This window comes from Scylla paramamosain, chromosome 23, assembly GCF_035594125.1.
Source record: "Scylla paramamosain isolate STU-SP2022 chromosome 23, ASM3559412v1, whole genome shotgun sequence".
Lineage (NCBI taxonomy): Eukaryota > Metazoa > Arthropoda > Malacostraca > Decapoda > Portunidae > Scylla > Scylla paramamosain.
Genome location: NC_087173.1, coordinates 13,228,255 through 13,241,676, shown reverse-complemented (window position 1 = coordinate 13,241,676; position 13,422 = coordinate 13,228,255). Strand labels below are relative to the sequence as shown.

At 34.9% G+C, this 13,422-nt stretch overlaps 2 protein-coding genes across 6 annotated transcripts in view; one reads left to right on the top strand and one right to left on the bottom strand.

Annotated features, from left to right (window-relative positions):
• LOC135112244 (uncharacterized) overlaps positions 1 to 13,422 on the top strand; it is a 152,446-nt gene that overhangs the window by 106,663 nt on the left and 32,361 nt on the right. The gene's annotated exons all lie outside the window — the stretch shown is intronic.
• LOC135112428 (uncharacterized) overlaps positions 1,065 to 13,422 on the bottom strand; it is a 13,027-nt gene continuing 669 nt past the window's right edge. The window contains exons 2-3 of the mRNA XM_064026890.1: positions 9,725 to 12,985; positions 1,065 to 1,259 (exon numbers count right to left, since the gene is read on the bottom strand). Coding sequence (XP_063882960.1) covers positions 1,065 to 1,259; positions 9,725 to 12,985 — 3,456 coding nt within the window. The remainder of the gene's footprint in view (positions 1,260 to 9,724; positions 12,986 to 13,422) is intronic.

The following is a 13,422-nucleotide window of genomic DNA, read 5'->3' as shown; positions in this document are numbered from 1 at the left end:
TTATTAGAGACAACGACCAAGGCCAAACAAAATGGGTAAAAGAAAGGCTACCTAACAGAGACAAACGCTCAATGCCGTTGTCAAGAAGTATCAGCAATAGAAAAATCGAAAAAAAGACCACTTTAATTAGCTAATTTCTTTATTTCATCAATCTCATGTTATTTTATTGGTCTAAAAACTGGAACTATAAGCGCTGAAAAGTTTAAACTCCTTGGGCCCACTTTTTTTTTTCACTTATCTTCAGTAATTACACTTCAAGCCTGCGCTACAAAATTGTATTAAGGTTAAGGAAAAGTCACAGCAGCCTGAGAGTTAATCAGCGTGGAAGTAATTTGTACCATCCGTGGTGGGAATGACGTGACTGACGTTAGATGTTACTGCACCACTGATTGGGACACTGAGTCACTTCATTATAAGGTCAATCATTCTCATACATATTTACAAGCCGCGATCCAGTGAGTGTGAACTCTTTTGACGTGTTGTTGTCAGTCGTGAGTACAAGTAGAGGAGTGTTACAGTCACTGCTTACCCATACTAATAACAAATATCACGGTCTACATTAATAAAAATCAATAAAAACTTAATAAAGGGAAAATAAAATTTTGACTTAAGATTAAAAGTCAAATAAAAACCAAGATAATGATGATGTGTGTATATATGAAATACAAAAAAAAAAAAAAAAAAAAAAAATGAAAATTGTAAGTCTGGTGACACGAATTCTTGTATTTGTAAGCGTTATGTTCTCCTATAAGGACTATTGTAAATGCCAAAGGCATGATTTCCCGATTTCTAATGTTTTATCATATTGATGATGCAGAATTCTTATTAATCTGTCACTAAAATCATCAAAAAAAAAAAAATTCTTAATTCCACCACAGCTCATTACAAGTCTGTGAGAAAAGACACCGAGGCACTTCAGAATATTATCTTATAATTTCAGAAGTGAACGGAAAATCGCAGGTATAGTGAGCTTTGTTCCACGAGAGCCGATCGCTCAGCAAAAATGATGTACTTGTTTATATAAATGTCTATTAAAATTGCGTGAATTAATGAACACACCGAGGTCACAAATATGAGCCGATGTGTTTAGTTATCCTCATCACCATCCGTGTGGACGTTATATAGATGTTGATTATGTTGATGTGCATCGAGAAGCGTAAGACTAAACTGTGCACCAAAACCCACCGACAGGTACCCAGCACGCCCCGGCAGTAGGTCACTGATGACGTCATTGCCTGTTGTGTTGCCATTGTGACGTTCTCTCAAGTGCAAGATAATTATTCAGATTCTTATGCGCAATCTCTATATTGATGATGCAGAAACCTTGTTAAACTATCACTGGAAACATGAGGACGCCATTGAAAACCCTAATAACTCTCGTTAAAAGTATTACAATTAGTCGAGACCTGACGCGCAGACGTTGAAGAAAAGAGTATCTGGTGTTCTGAGGGAGACAAGGAGATCAAATACAGGACGTTTTGAGACAAAGTAACCAGAGGACAGTGAAGGGAATACAGTGGCAGCATTCCCTCTTCTGAAGCTTTCCGGTGCCTTGTCTGTGGCTGATCCTCGCAAGTCTTCTCTGCAAGGCTGCCCACTCTCAAACTTCTACCTCAAGTATTTCCTGTGCAGTCTTTGCATCCTATAGTTGGCCTGGCTCATCGCTCTCAACATGAAGTAACAAAGGAAAACGGAATGAGAGAGAGAGAGAGAGAGAGAGAGAGAGAGAGAGAGAGAGAGAGAGAGAGAGAGTTTGGGAATTTATTTAAAACCATAAACAACAATCTGAGAGCCAAGATTCTCACCAGACTCATTTTCTTCCGCGTGCAGCCTCCTGACCTCCCATTCATCACTCACTGTCGCACCACCACCACCACCACCACCACCACCACCACGGCCCCAACCCCGCCAAGGTACCGTTGTTGCTGTGCTCAAGAAATAACCTTACCGCCAAACGGGAACTTTTTAATACGAGTGTTCCCGAACCATAAAGTCTCTCTTGATCTTTTTGTTTCGCCCAAAAGTTCAGAAACTGTTACGGACTTCAGAATATGCGAATGTTTTTTTTTATTGTTAGTGTATTTCGAATGTGTATTTCTCCGGTGAGTTTATACATATAGTGAAGAAAATGTTGGTGAGCTTTCGTGGGTTTTTTGTCAGAAGGGAAATAGGATTGGAGATGCAGAAATAGTGGGACAGAGAGAGAAAGAGGTGGGGATGACTAGGAAAGATAGGGAGAGGAAGACAAAGACGATGATGAAGGAGAGAGAGAGAGAGAGAGAGAGAGAGAGAGAGAGAGAGAGAGAGAGAGAGAGAGAGAGAGAGAGAGAGGTGAGGATGGAGGAGAAAGTGAAGAATGATGGAGAGAAAGAGTAAGGATGAAGGAGAAAGAGAAAGAAGGAAAGAGGTGAGAATGAAGGAGAAGAGGAAGAGAAAGAGACGGGATGAGAGAGAAAGAGAGGGAGAGGCAGCGAAAAAAAACAGAAATGAGTAGTGAGCTGTGGTAGCCTCGGATGAAGACACACAATGGTTGGTCCTCCACTCTGTAATATAATCCGGCAATACATATCTCTCCCCCTTACGTCTCAGATTTTGCTTCCCTCTTAATCTATGGCACACTTTTCCGCCTGAGTTTAGGGCGGGAGTGTGTCTGGAACTGGAAGGTAGGAGGTACTTGGTGAATCTTGGATAGAAGGAGAGAGAGAGAGAGAGAGAGAGAGAGAGAGAGAGAGAGAGAGAGAGAGAGAGAGAGAGAGAGAGAGAGAGAGAGAGAGAGAGAGAGAGAGGTAATATAATTTACTATACGCAGCATTTATATTACCAACTTAAGTGGTCATCTATTTTCAGTAATCCAAATAGGAACTGAAAGTGAGACGTTTGCTTTATGAAAACTCTGGAATGAGGAGTCATTCTGTGCAGTCAACTTGCCTTCATAGACTCGTTATCCTTTATGCAGCTTCTGTATAACGCAGTGTTGTGTTATAAAGGTGCGTGATTTGGGAACTGAACAAGAACTAATATAATTATGGTATACATTTCGAAACTGAAATACATGAAATCTGAAAGGCCTGTGCATCGTAATAACATTATTTCTGAACTCCTTCCGAGATTGTAATGATGACAGAAAAGAAAAAGTGTACGTTGCTTGAAAAATTCTGGTAAGCCTTGGAACTCCCTGTCTGTTTGTGTATTTCCGCCTTCCTATGACTTGAACTCTTTCTAGAGGGAGGTTCAAATTACTTATCCTCTGGTTTTTTTTTTATTCATTTATTTATTTATTTATTTATTTATTTATTTATTTATGTCTCTGGGGACTGTCGCCTTAGCGGCCTTTTTTGATTCCTAATTTTTGTTACCCTCTTGCATAAATAAAATAAAATAAAACATCATATGGTTATCTCAATTAAAGGCTTATAAATATTAAATATAAAGAAGAATCGTGCAGTCTTGCGATCATTTCAGTACGCTATATTTTCCCCCACCGAGTATTCCCTGAGATGTTTGAACGCAGCATCTTCCCACACAGAGGAAATGTAATGAAAAAGCCTCTCTCAAGAAAACATCTTGTTCCTTTTGCATAAATATGAATGAAAATCAAACACACCAGATGAGAGGGAGAGAGAGAGAGAGAGAGAGAGAGAGAGAGAGAGAGAGAGAGAGAGAGTAACAGTATCAAACAGCACTCGATCCAGAAGTCATTGCCAGTTAATTAGCTGAACCATCGGAGTGTGTAAAGATTCAAGCAAATATTAAACTAACAATCTTTTCCCAATGGACGATATCAGCGGAATAAACTAATAAATCTCAAACGTTCTATACATACCAATAAACTCTATAAAAACTTCCCCATTGTTATCCTTGTTCCCTGTAGTAGGACACACACACACACACACACACGCACACACACACACAGCTTCTCAGGTTATTATTTTTAAGGCATCTCTCATCCGCGTATTTTTCCACGGCCGCATTGTTCCCGGGCAGTCAGTGAGTTCCGCGCGCTATCTTCATTGACGGGAAGAGCAACGACATTTTGATGGGAGTGTGTGTGTGTGTGTGTGTGTGTGTGTGGTGTGGTTTGTTGGGTTGTGTTTTTCTTTATCTCTTCGTATTTCTTTTTTTCTTTTTTTGTAAAAAGACTGCTTGGTATGGGGATAAGGGAGACAATATTCTTGGAAGCTTCTATTTTTCTGTACAGTATATGCAGAATGTTCAGAGATGTATACCTGCATATATCTTTGTTGATTTTTCTCCATGTTCTGTGATGAGGAGAATGATAACATTCTTCCCACTCAAGGGTTAATATATATGTATGTGATTATATTAGAGAAAACGTAAATAAGTTAGAACGTAAATTTTTTTTTTTAAATAAGTGAATAAATGATAAATAAATAAATAAATGATATAGACAATATAGTCAACAATAATTATTATCATTATATTTTAATGAATACTTCATTGTGCACATTATACAATATTTGTTCTTATTTTGAGGAATAAAGTTTAGTAATTTTTACTTCATTCCTTGAAACTCTCTCTCTCTCTCTCTCTCTCTCTCTCTCTCTCTCTCTCTCTCTCTCTCTACATTTTTCTTCTTTGCTTAAAAGAAAGGAAAATCCTCCATATATTATGTTAACATTTAACTGCAGTGTATATATATATAATTTATATATATATATATATATATATATATATATATATATATATATATATATATATATATATATATATATATATATATATATATATATATATATATATATATATATATATATATATATATATATATATATATATATATATATATATATATATATATTGGTGAACATTTTTTTTGTCAAATTTTCTTTTACTGTGCCATTTTTCTTGTGAATTTCACTTGGTGTGGTGATGTTCACACCAGGATACACAAATTAGTATTGATTTTTTTTTTTTTTTTACGTTTTGGTTACTATTTTCAATGTGTACTTTTTATTTTGACTTTTTTTTTAGTATTTTGAGCCTTTTTTGTGTTATGTTTCTTTTTCATTGATTGTTTGACTTTCCTTTATCATTGAGTCTGACTTTCTTTTCATTTTTCTTTTTCCTTACATTTTTTTTTTCTTTTAGTGTTTTGAACTTTTTTGTTGGTTTCGTGTTTTCACTTTTTTTTCTTTTAATGTTTTAACTTTTTTTTTGTTTTTTAGTGTCTTGAGTCGTTTTATCTTTTTAGTGTTTTATTTTTTTTCTTTATCGTTTGAACTCCTTCCTTCTTTTAATGTTTTCAAATGTCTTTCTTCTTTTTGTGTTTTTATTTTTTTGTGTTTTCGACTATATATATATATATATATATATATATATATATATATATATATATATATATATATATATATATATATATATATATATATATATATATATATATATATATATATATATATATATACATATATATATATATATATATATATATATATATATATATATATATATATATATATATATATATATATATATATATATATATTTTTTTTTTTTTTTTAATGTTTTCACTCCGTTTGTTAGTGTCATGACTGCTTTTTACTGTTTTAACTTCTTTGTTTCATCTTCGTTTTTGTATTTTGCCTCTATTCATCTTTTTTTTTTATTTATTTATTTTTTTATTTGACAGTCTTTTCAAGTGTTTTGACTTTTTTAGTGTTTTTTAGCCCTCTTTGTTTTGACTTTTTGTTTAGTGTTTTGAGTATTTTGTCTCCTTGCTGTATTTTCACTTATTTTCTCTCCTTTTTTTTTCTTTTTGTAGTGTTTTGATTCTTTCTTTTAATGTTTTAATTCCTTTTGTAGTGTTTTGAGTCCTGTTTTGCTTTCTAGTATTTTCACATGTTTTTTTTATTGTTTTTACTTTATTTTAGTGTTTTCATTATCCATCTTTTTTTCTGGTTATTTCCTTAAATTTCATTGAAATCAGGCTGAACAATTTTTTTTATTTTAATTTTTCTGATTTTTGTAATTATTGGCATGATGAGTTAATTTTGTTGTTCTCATGAATTTTCTCTTTTTTTTTTTTATTGGTGGTGCGGGCATTTTAAAATTGTAGCTTTGTGGAGTCATGGTTTGTCCCCGCTTAAAGTCCTTTGTCTTTTGTTCCTCGTCTATCAAGTTCTTTCTTTAATTTTTGGTTTTGTGAAAGAAAATTCCTGACTTGTTTTCAAGGCCTACTGTTTTATTTCTAAATTTAATTAGTTTCAATTTAATGAAGAGTCATTATTATTATTATTTTTTTTTTTTTTTTAACAATATCTCTCATTTCAAAATGAAGTCATCTATTTTCTCTTGTCTTTGTTTCTTGTATTTTGTTTTCTTTTCTTAACCTTACTTGTTTTTGTTATTTGTTGATAATGATTTTTTTTAGATTTTTATATTTTATCTTTTTTATATATTTATTTATTTTTTTTATTTTAATAGTTTACACATTCTTATTTTCTTGAACCTTGTGTATTAATACTGTTTTAAAAGGTTTCCACTTCCCAATTCGTGTTTTTTTTCTTATTTTGGTCTTCCTTTGGCTTGTCTTGTGGCTGTTCCAGCTTTTTTTACTCTTCTTTCTTCAGTGTTTTAATTTTTTTTTCTTTTTTTTTGGGGGGGGCTACATTTGTATTTTTTTTTTTTTTTTTTTTTAGTATTTTGACTTTTTTCCATTTTCTAGTATTTGTGTTTGGCTCCTTTTTATTTCATTATAAATACTTTTGACATTATCATCTTTTTTTTTAAGTTTAGCTTTTTTTTGTTTTGACTTGTAAATTTCTTTTCTTGTAATGTTGTTTTTCCACTGGTTATTTATTTATTTATTTATTTATTTATTTATTTATTTATTTTAGTGTTTGGCTTAATGTTATTTTAGTGACTTTTTTTTTTGTTTCTTCATGTTGTCTCCATTTTTTTTTTATTTACTTATTTTTTCTACTCTAATTATTATTATTTTTATTGTTTTACATTTTAGTGTTACGGCTCCATATTTTTTTTATTAATTTAGTGTTTTCAATTATTTTCTTTTATTGTTTTGAACTATTTTTTTTATTGCTTTGACTCCATTTTCTTCTTTCATTGTTTTTTTTTCCCTATTATTTTGATTTAATTTCCATTTTTTTTTCTAGAGTTTTGATTCCATCTTATTTTTACTTTTTAATGTTGTGAATTCTTTTTTCATTGAATGTTTTGACATTTCCCTGTTATTTTAGTGTTCATTATTTCTTCGTTTTTTTTTTTTTTTTTTTTTGACTCCATTTTTCTTTTTTTTTCACATTTTCCACATTTTGTATTTTAGTGTTTTGAATGTTTTCAATGTTTTTATTATTTTTGAGCGTTTTTACTTTTTGTTTCTTTTACTGATTGAACTCCATTTTTTTGTTTTATTATTTTGCTCCATTTCGTGTTCTGGGTATATTTCATATTTTTTTTAGTATTTTGATTTTTTTAATGTTTTCACTCCATTTTTCTTTTTTTTTTTTACTTTTTTTTAGTGTTTCAACTTTTTGTTTGTTTACTCCTGCCTCTTTGTTTTAACTTTTATTTTTTTATTTATTTTTTATTTATTTGTGTGTGTGTGTGTGTGTGTGTGTGTGTGTGTGTGTGTGTGTGTGTGTGTGTGTTTTCACTACTTTTACAGTGTTTTGAATTTTTGTAGTTTATTTTTACTTTTTTTTTTCCTTTTAGTGTTTTGATGTTTTTGTAGTGCTTTTGACTCCATTTATTTACTTTTTTTCTTTTTTGTGTTTTGCCTTTTATCCTTTTTTAGTATCTTCATTATTTTTCTTAATATTCTTAGTTATTGTCTTTTTATTGTTTTGACTTCTATTTATTTTTTTTTTAATGTTTTGACTCATTTTCTTTTTTTTATTATTTTGCTTATTTTTTTTTTTTTTTTTAATGTTTTGACTCCATGTTTTTTTTTTTCTATTCTAGTTTAATTTTTAGTGTTGCGACTCCTTTATTAGTGTTTTGATTCTAATTTTAGACTTTTGATATTTTTTTTTATTGTTTTGGTTTCTTTATTGTTTTGGCTCCTACTTCAGTGTGTTGAGCTTTAGTAGTGTTTTAACTGTTTTTTTTTTTATTTCTTAGTTTTTAAACTTCTTTTTTCATTTTGTTTATTTTTGTCTTTTTGTTTTATTATTTTGACACTTTTCTCTTAATATGCATTTTTTTAATATGTTAATATTTTTTTTCTTTTTTTTGTATTTTCACTTCATTTTTTTTTTTTTTTTTCAATTTTGGCTCACTGTAATGTTTTGACTTGTTTGAGTTTTTAGTATTTTCATTCATTTTTTACTAATTTTTCTTTATTTTCTTTTTTTTTTTTTTTAGTGTTTTACTCCATTTTTTTTTTTTTTAGTGTTTTGACAACATTTTCTCTTGTGACTCCTTTGTAGTGTTTTTAGTTTTTATTTTCTTTTTGTGTTTTTTTGTGTTTTAACTACTTTTCTAGTGTTTAGATTTCTTGTTTTAGAGTTGATTTCTTTTTTTAGTTGTTTTGACACTTTTTGTAGTATTTTTGTCTTCTTTTTAGTGTTTTGACATTTTTTTCAGTATTTTCACCACTTTTTAATGTTTTAATTGTTTTTTTTTCTAAGTTTTTACTTTTTTTTGTCTTTTTATTGTTTTGCCTATTTTTTTTTTTTACTTTTTTTTGTTGTTTTGACTGCATTTTTAGTGCTTGAAGGCTTCTATTAATGTTTTAAGTAACTTTTTAAGTAACTAATGCTTGACTTCTGTTTTCGTTGTAGTGTTTTGGCATAAGTTGTAGTGCTTTCAGTATTTTTGACTGTCGATCCTTTTTTTTTTTTTTTAGTCTGTTTTCTTAAATTTTATTAAAATTTGCCAAAACTATTTTTTCTTATTATTCTCGTGATTTTGGTCGTTATTTTCAGGATGCCTTATTTTGTTGTTGCTGTTCTCATTAATTTTCTCCTTTTTTTGGGGCGATGAGGTAAGATCGGGAATTTCAAAATTCTAGCTTTGTGCAATCATTAATTTTCCACTAATGAAGTTCTTTTTCTCTTGTTCCTCCTTCTCCATCAAGTCGTTTTTTTTTTTTTCTTGTAAAATTCTTAATTTCTTTCCAAGGCCTATTTTTTTTCAAAATTTAATTTCTTTCCAATCAACAAAGCGTTAGTCTTATTGTTCTTTTTTTCTAGTATCTCTCTATTTTCCATCAAATCATATATTTTCTCTTGTTTATTGTCATTCTTTCTTCTCTTATCCTTATTTGTTTTTGTTATTTCTTAATAATTATTTTTAATAATTTTTTTTACTTTTATCTTTTTTTTACTTTTGTCTTTATAGTTTACACATGCTTATTCTCTTCAGCCTTCTACATCCTCACTGCTTTCAAAGTTTTCCACTTCAAAATTCGTGACTCTCTTCTCGCCAAACCCTCTTTTTCTTATTTTGAACTTCTTTGAGGTTGTCTTTTGGGTGTTCCATTACATCCCATTCTTCTTGAAATCGCCTTTTCACTGACTTTTTTTGTTCTTCGTCTTCTGCTGAGGTGCACTTCGTATTAATAGTTTTGTCATATCCGCCATTTTTTTATTTTTTTATTAATTTGCGTAATTTGTTCATTCTCCTCGATTTTCCTTTTGATTTTTTTTCCAGTATCCATTTCCTTTTTTTCATGTTCATCGTGATCCAGTTTAATTTTCTTTGACTCTGCATTTAGAAATTGATGAGTAATGTCTTCATTTACCTGGAATTTCCTTTTCATTGAAATGATTTTCTCTTTTTCTTTCGTAGGTGTTGCTGGAGTCTCGCCTTCGCACTCCGAGGACACTTTGAATTCATGGTGCTTTAGGTGCTCGTGGTCTTCGTCAGCCTTCGTGACCGTCCATGCTCGTAACGTCTTCTTGTGCTCCTTGTTGTAAGTTTTGTTGAGGTTCTCGTAGCATCGAATGGTCTTGATGAAACCTTTAGGTTTGTAGTGCCAGAGTCGACGTATTTCTTTCCGAAAGTCGATCTTCAACGGCCTGCCATTCTGGGATTTGTTGTTGCTAAGATACGTTACGAATCTATCCAGGATCGCGTGGTGGACTGGAGTCTCCCAGGGTTTTTGTTCGAAGGGGAAGGAAGTTGGATAGGATTCCTGGACATCCTGCTGATTTTTAAGTATGTAATTTCCTGTAGGATAATACTGTACATGCAGCTCACGGAATATTTTCTGTATAGTCAGCGGTTCGTTTTCAGTATAGTCAGCCTTTCGTTCCATCTCCTCTTCCTTCCTCATCTCCCCTTCACCTTCCTCTGAGCCTTCATCCATCCAGTCCGAATCACTGTTCTGCTCATCGTCACTCCAGATGTCCCAGGTGAGGCCTGTGAGGGAGTCCTTGGTGGACTCCTTGTACTCCTGCGGCGACACCTCCAGGTAGCTTATTGCCTCATCTTCCAGCACCATGCTCCTCTGTGCCCACTCACTCTCCTGCGTCTGAATGTCATAAACTTTCAAAATTATGTCTTGAGCCGAACTCCGCGACAAGAACCTGTTCATTTTGGCCAGAACTGTCTTGGTGTGGCGTGCCTTTTCCTTGACCATGTTAATGTAATCACGCCGGAGCTTGAGTTGTTTGTTGTTATGTTGGGTGAGCAGTAGCAGCCTCTGGTGTTTAGGGAGGTGCATCAGACCTATGTCATCTTTGGGGCACAAGGGGAACAGACTGTTAAGCTCGTGCTCCGATAAGCGTCTCTTAAGGTATTTATGCTTCTGCTGCAGAAACTTGCGCGTCAAGCTCTGATAAGTTTCTTTCGCGACAGACAAGTACTTTTCCAACTTGTTTCTGCTCATGTTATTCAATTTTACTTTGACCTCCTCGCGGCTGGCCTGATTTCCCTTTTCCTTACAAAAGAACTTATATTCGTCATCGATATCGTGAACGAGGCTCTCCACGTAGCATTGAAGCTTCTCGCAGACAGGGCCGTTACAGGGAAAGGGCGACTCCTGTCCTTGCATTGTAGCCGCAGTCTGTAAAAACAGCAACACGGAAGTCATGTCAGAGTGACTTTGCGGCTCCCCTCCATTTTCCCGCTGTGCCTTTGCAAGGACGTGCTCATTCAGGTACTCGAGGCGGCGGATGGGGAGCTGGTCCAGGAACTTGACAATCTTGACTGCGAGTCGCCGTTTCTTACGGAGCATTTCTACCGTCGCCTGTGCTTGGAAGATTTCTTCACACGACACTTTGTGCTTCCGCGACAAACTGTAAAGAAGGGCCTCTTTCTCTGTCATGAGGAAGTCGTTAAGGTAGGCCTTCTGCCGCTTGAAAGACTGCCACGCTGCAGTGCCCTGTGTGCCCATGCGCAGGCCTGGGAACCGCTTGAGGCCCTTGGCACGCCGCCACACCTTTTTGAATATCGCGAAATTCCTTCGGCAAACTGTTTTCATGACGTAGCGGCGAATGTTTCTGCTGACATTCTTTTCCATAAACTGTTCAAGAATTTTTTCCTTCTCTTGAATGGAATGTGTTGAAAGATTGACCTTGGGGAACAAAGGAGCTCGGCAGCAGTGGAATTCTTGACTGTAAGTCTTGTCTTTGAGTGGCCAGTCAGAGACCATTTCCTGCATCCACAGAGTGCGGCTCACATCCTGACTCCGCCTCCACGCCGCCTTCTCGTGCCCCTCCTCTTCGCTACCGTCACTGAATTCGCCGGCAAGTCTGTTAAGCAGCTTGAAGTCCACCTCCTTCTCTGGTGATGTCTGGCTTTTCTTTGTTATATTATCATCACTGGCACCACCGCACTCGCCGTCTTCAACCGAGCTGGACTCCTCGCCATCTGAGGGATACTCAGTGGGACTCAAGCGGGCCTCACTCTCAGCGTCACTGTCGTCCTCCTCATCCCAAGAAGCGTCATTCGTTTCACACTCATCATCCTCCACGTCTGAGAGGTGGCAGTGCATTCTCTCGTCGTCGGAGAACTCAAGGCTGGCGTGTGACTTGTCGTCAGGGATGTAATACTCGTCCTCGTCGTCTTCTTCGTTGCTTGAGTTACCGTCTTGTCCCTTCATCCCAGGCACGCATCCTTCCACGAGATCATTCTGGTGGGTGAGAGTTTGGGGGTGTTTGAGCACGTGCTCCACCGTCACCTTTCCGTTGTAAATCGCTTCCATGGTGTTCAGCAGAGTCTCTGGGGCCTGTGCGTGAAGCGTGACAGCGCTACTCACAAACTTCTTCGCCATCTTTATCTCTTCAATTGCTGCCTTACATTTTTGGATTTCGTCTTCATTATTTGACCGGTTCTCTTCGTTTTCCTGAACTTCGTCACATTGTTCGTCTTTTGTTTCATTAACGTTTCCTTCTTCCATCTGGTCGTCATCGCCTCGACCTTCCTCGTCATCCTCATCACCACTCCAGTTTTCAAACTCGTCCTTCTCCGCTGCTTTGTGTAAATAGACTTTCTTATCCATGCCCCGCTTGAAGTAGCGATGCACGATGCCCTCCATGGCGTAGTGCATCTTGCGCATGACGGCCTCCTGTTTCTTGTGGCTCTTGCCCTTCATTCTAAAGTACATGCGTCTCAGGAAGGCCTTGACGATGTATGTCACATGTTGCACCACCATTTTGTTGGGGAAGGTCAGCTGTGCCAGGATATCATCGTGTGACTTTTGCAAGTGATTAAGACGCGTGAGGGCGGCGAGAAATTTCTTGGGGCAGGTGTTGTCTAGTGAAGTGTATTCGCTACTATCCAGTTTAAAGTTACCGACCGGAGGGTTGGGTTTGTCCTGGAGTTCGTTTTCCATCTCCTCTGGCGTGGCCTCAACACCGGCCATGACGGCGCCCCAGGCCTGCTCATCAAAGAAGCAATATTTGTCCAGCCACTCCGTTACCCAGTCAATCTTAGAAATTTCAATGTGTCCTTCATCCTCGTTCTCAGAGTCACATGTCTGAGGTGCGCTGTATTTGAAGGACTGATTTTGTTCCGGCCCCTTCAAGGACTCACTGTTCCGTCCCTCTGTCACTACTTTCTGTAGGGCAGCCAGACAACAGGAAATGTTAAGAAAGAGTGAGACATGTATTCATATAAACTTGCATGTGATGATGAACCATCTATCTCAATATGTCAGTCAGCTGTCCAGTCAGTCACTCTGTTAATCTACTCCTTCATTAACTTATTCGTATATTCATTCATTAAGACAGCGAATCAATTACTTTATCTATTGGTTTTCTTTCTATCCGTTTGTGTATCTGTCTATCTATGTATCTGTTTTTCTTATCCATCTATCTATCTCTATCTATTTACCTTTCTATTAATCAATCAATATATCAATCTATCTATCTCTCTACGTATTTGTATGTGTATCTATCTGTCAGTATCTTCTTTCATTTTATTCTATCTTAATCTTATCTATCTATATTTCTATCTATCTATGTATCTATTTATATATCTCTTTACCTATTTATC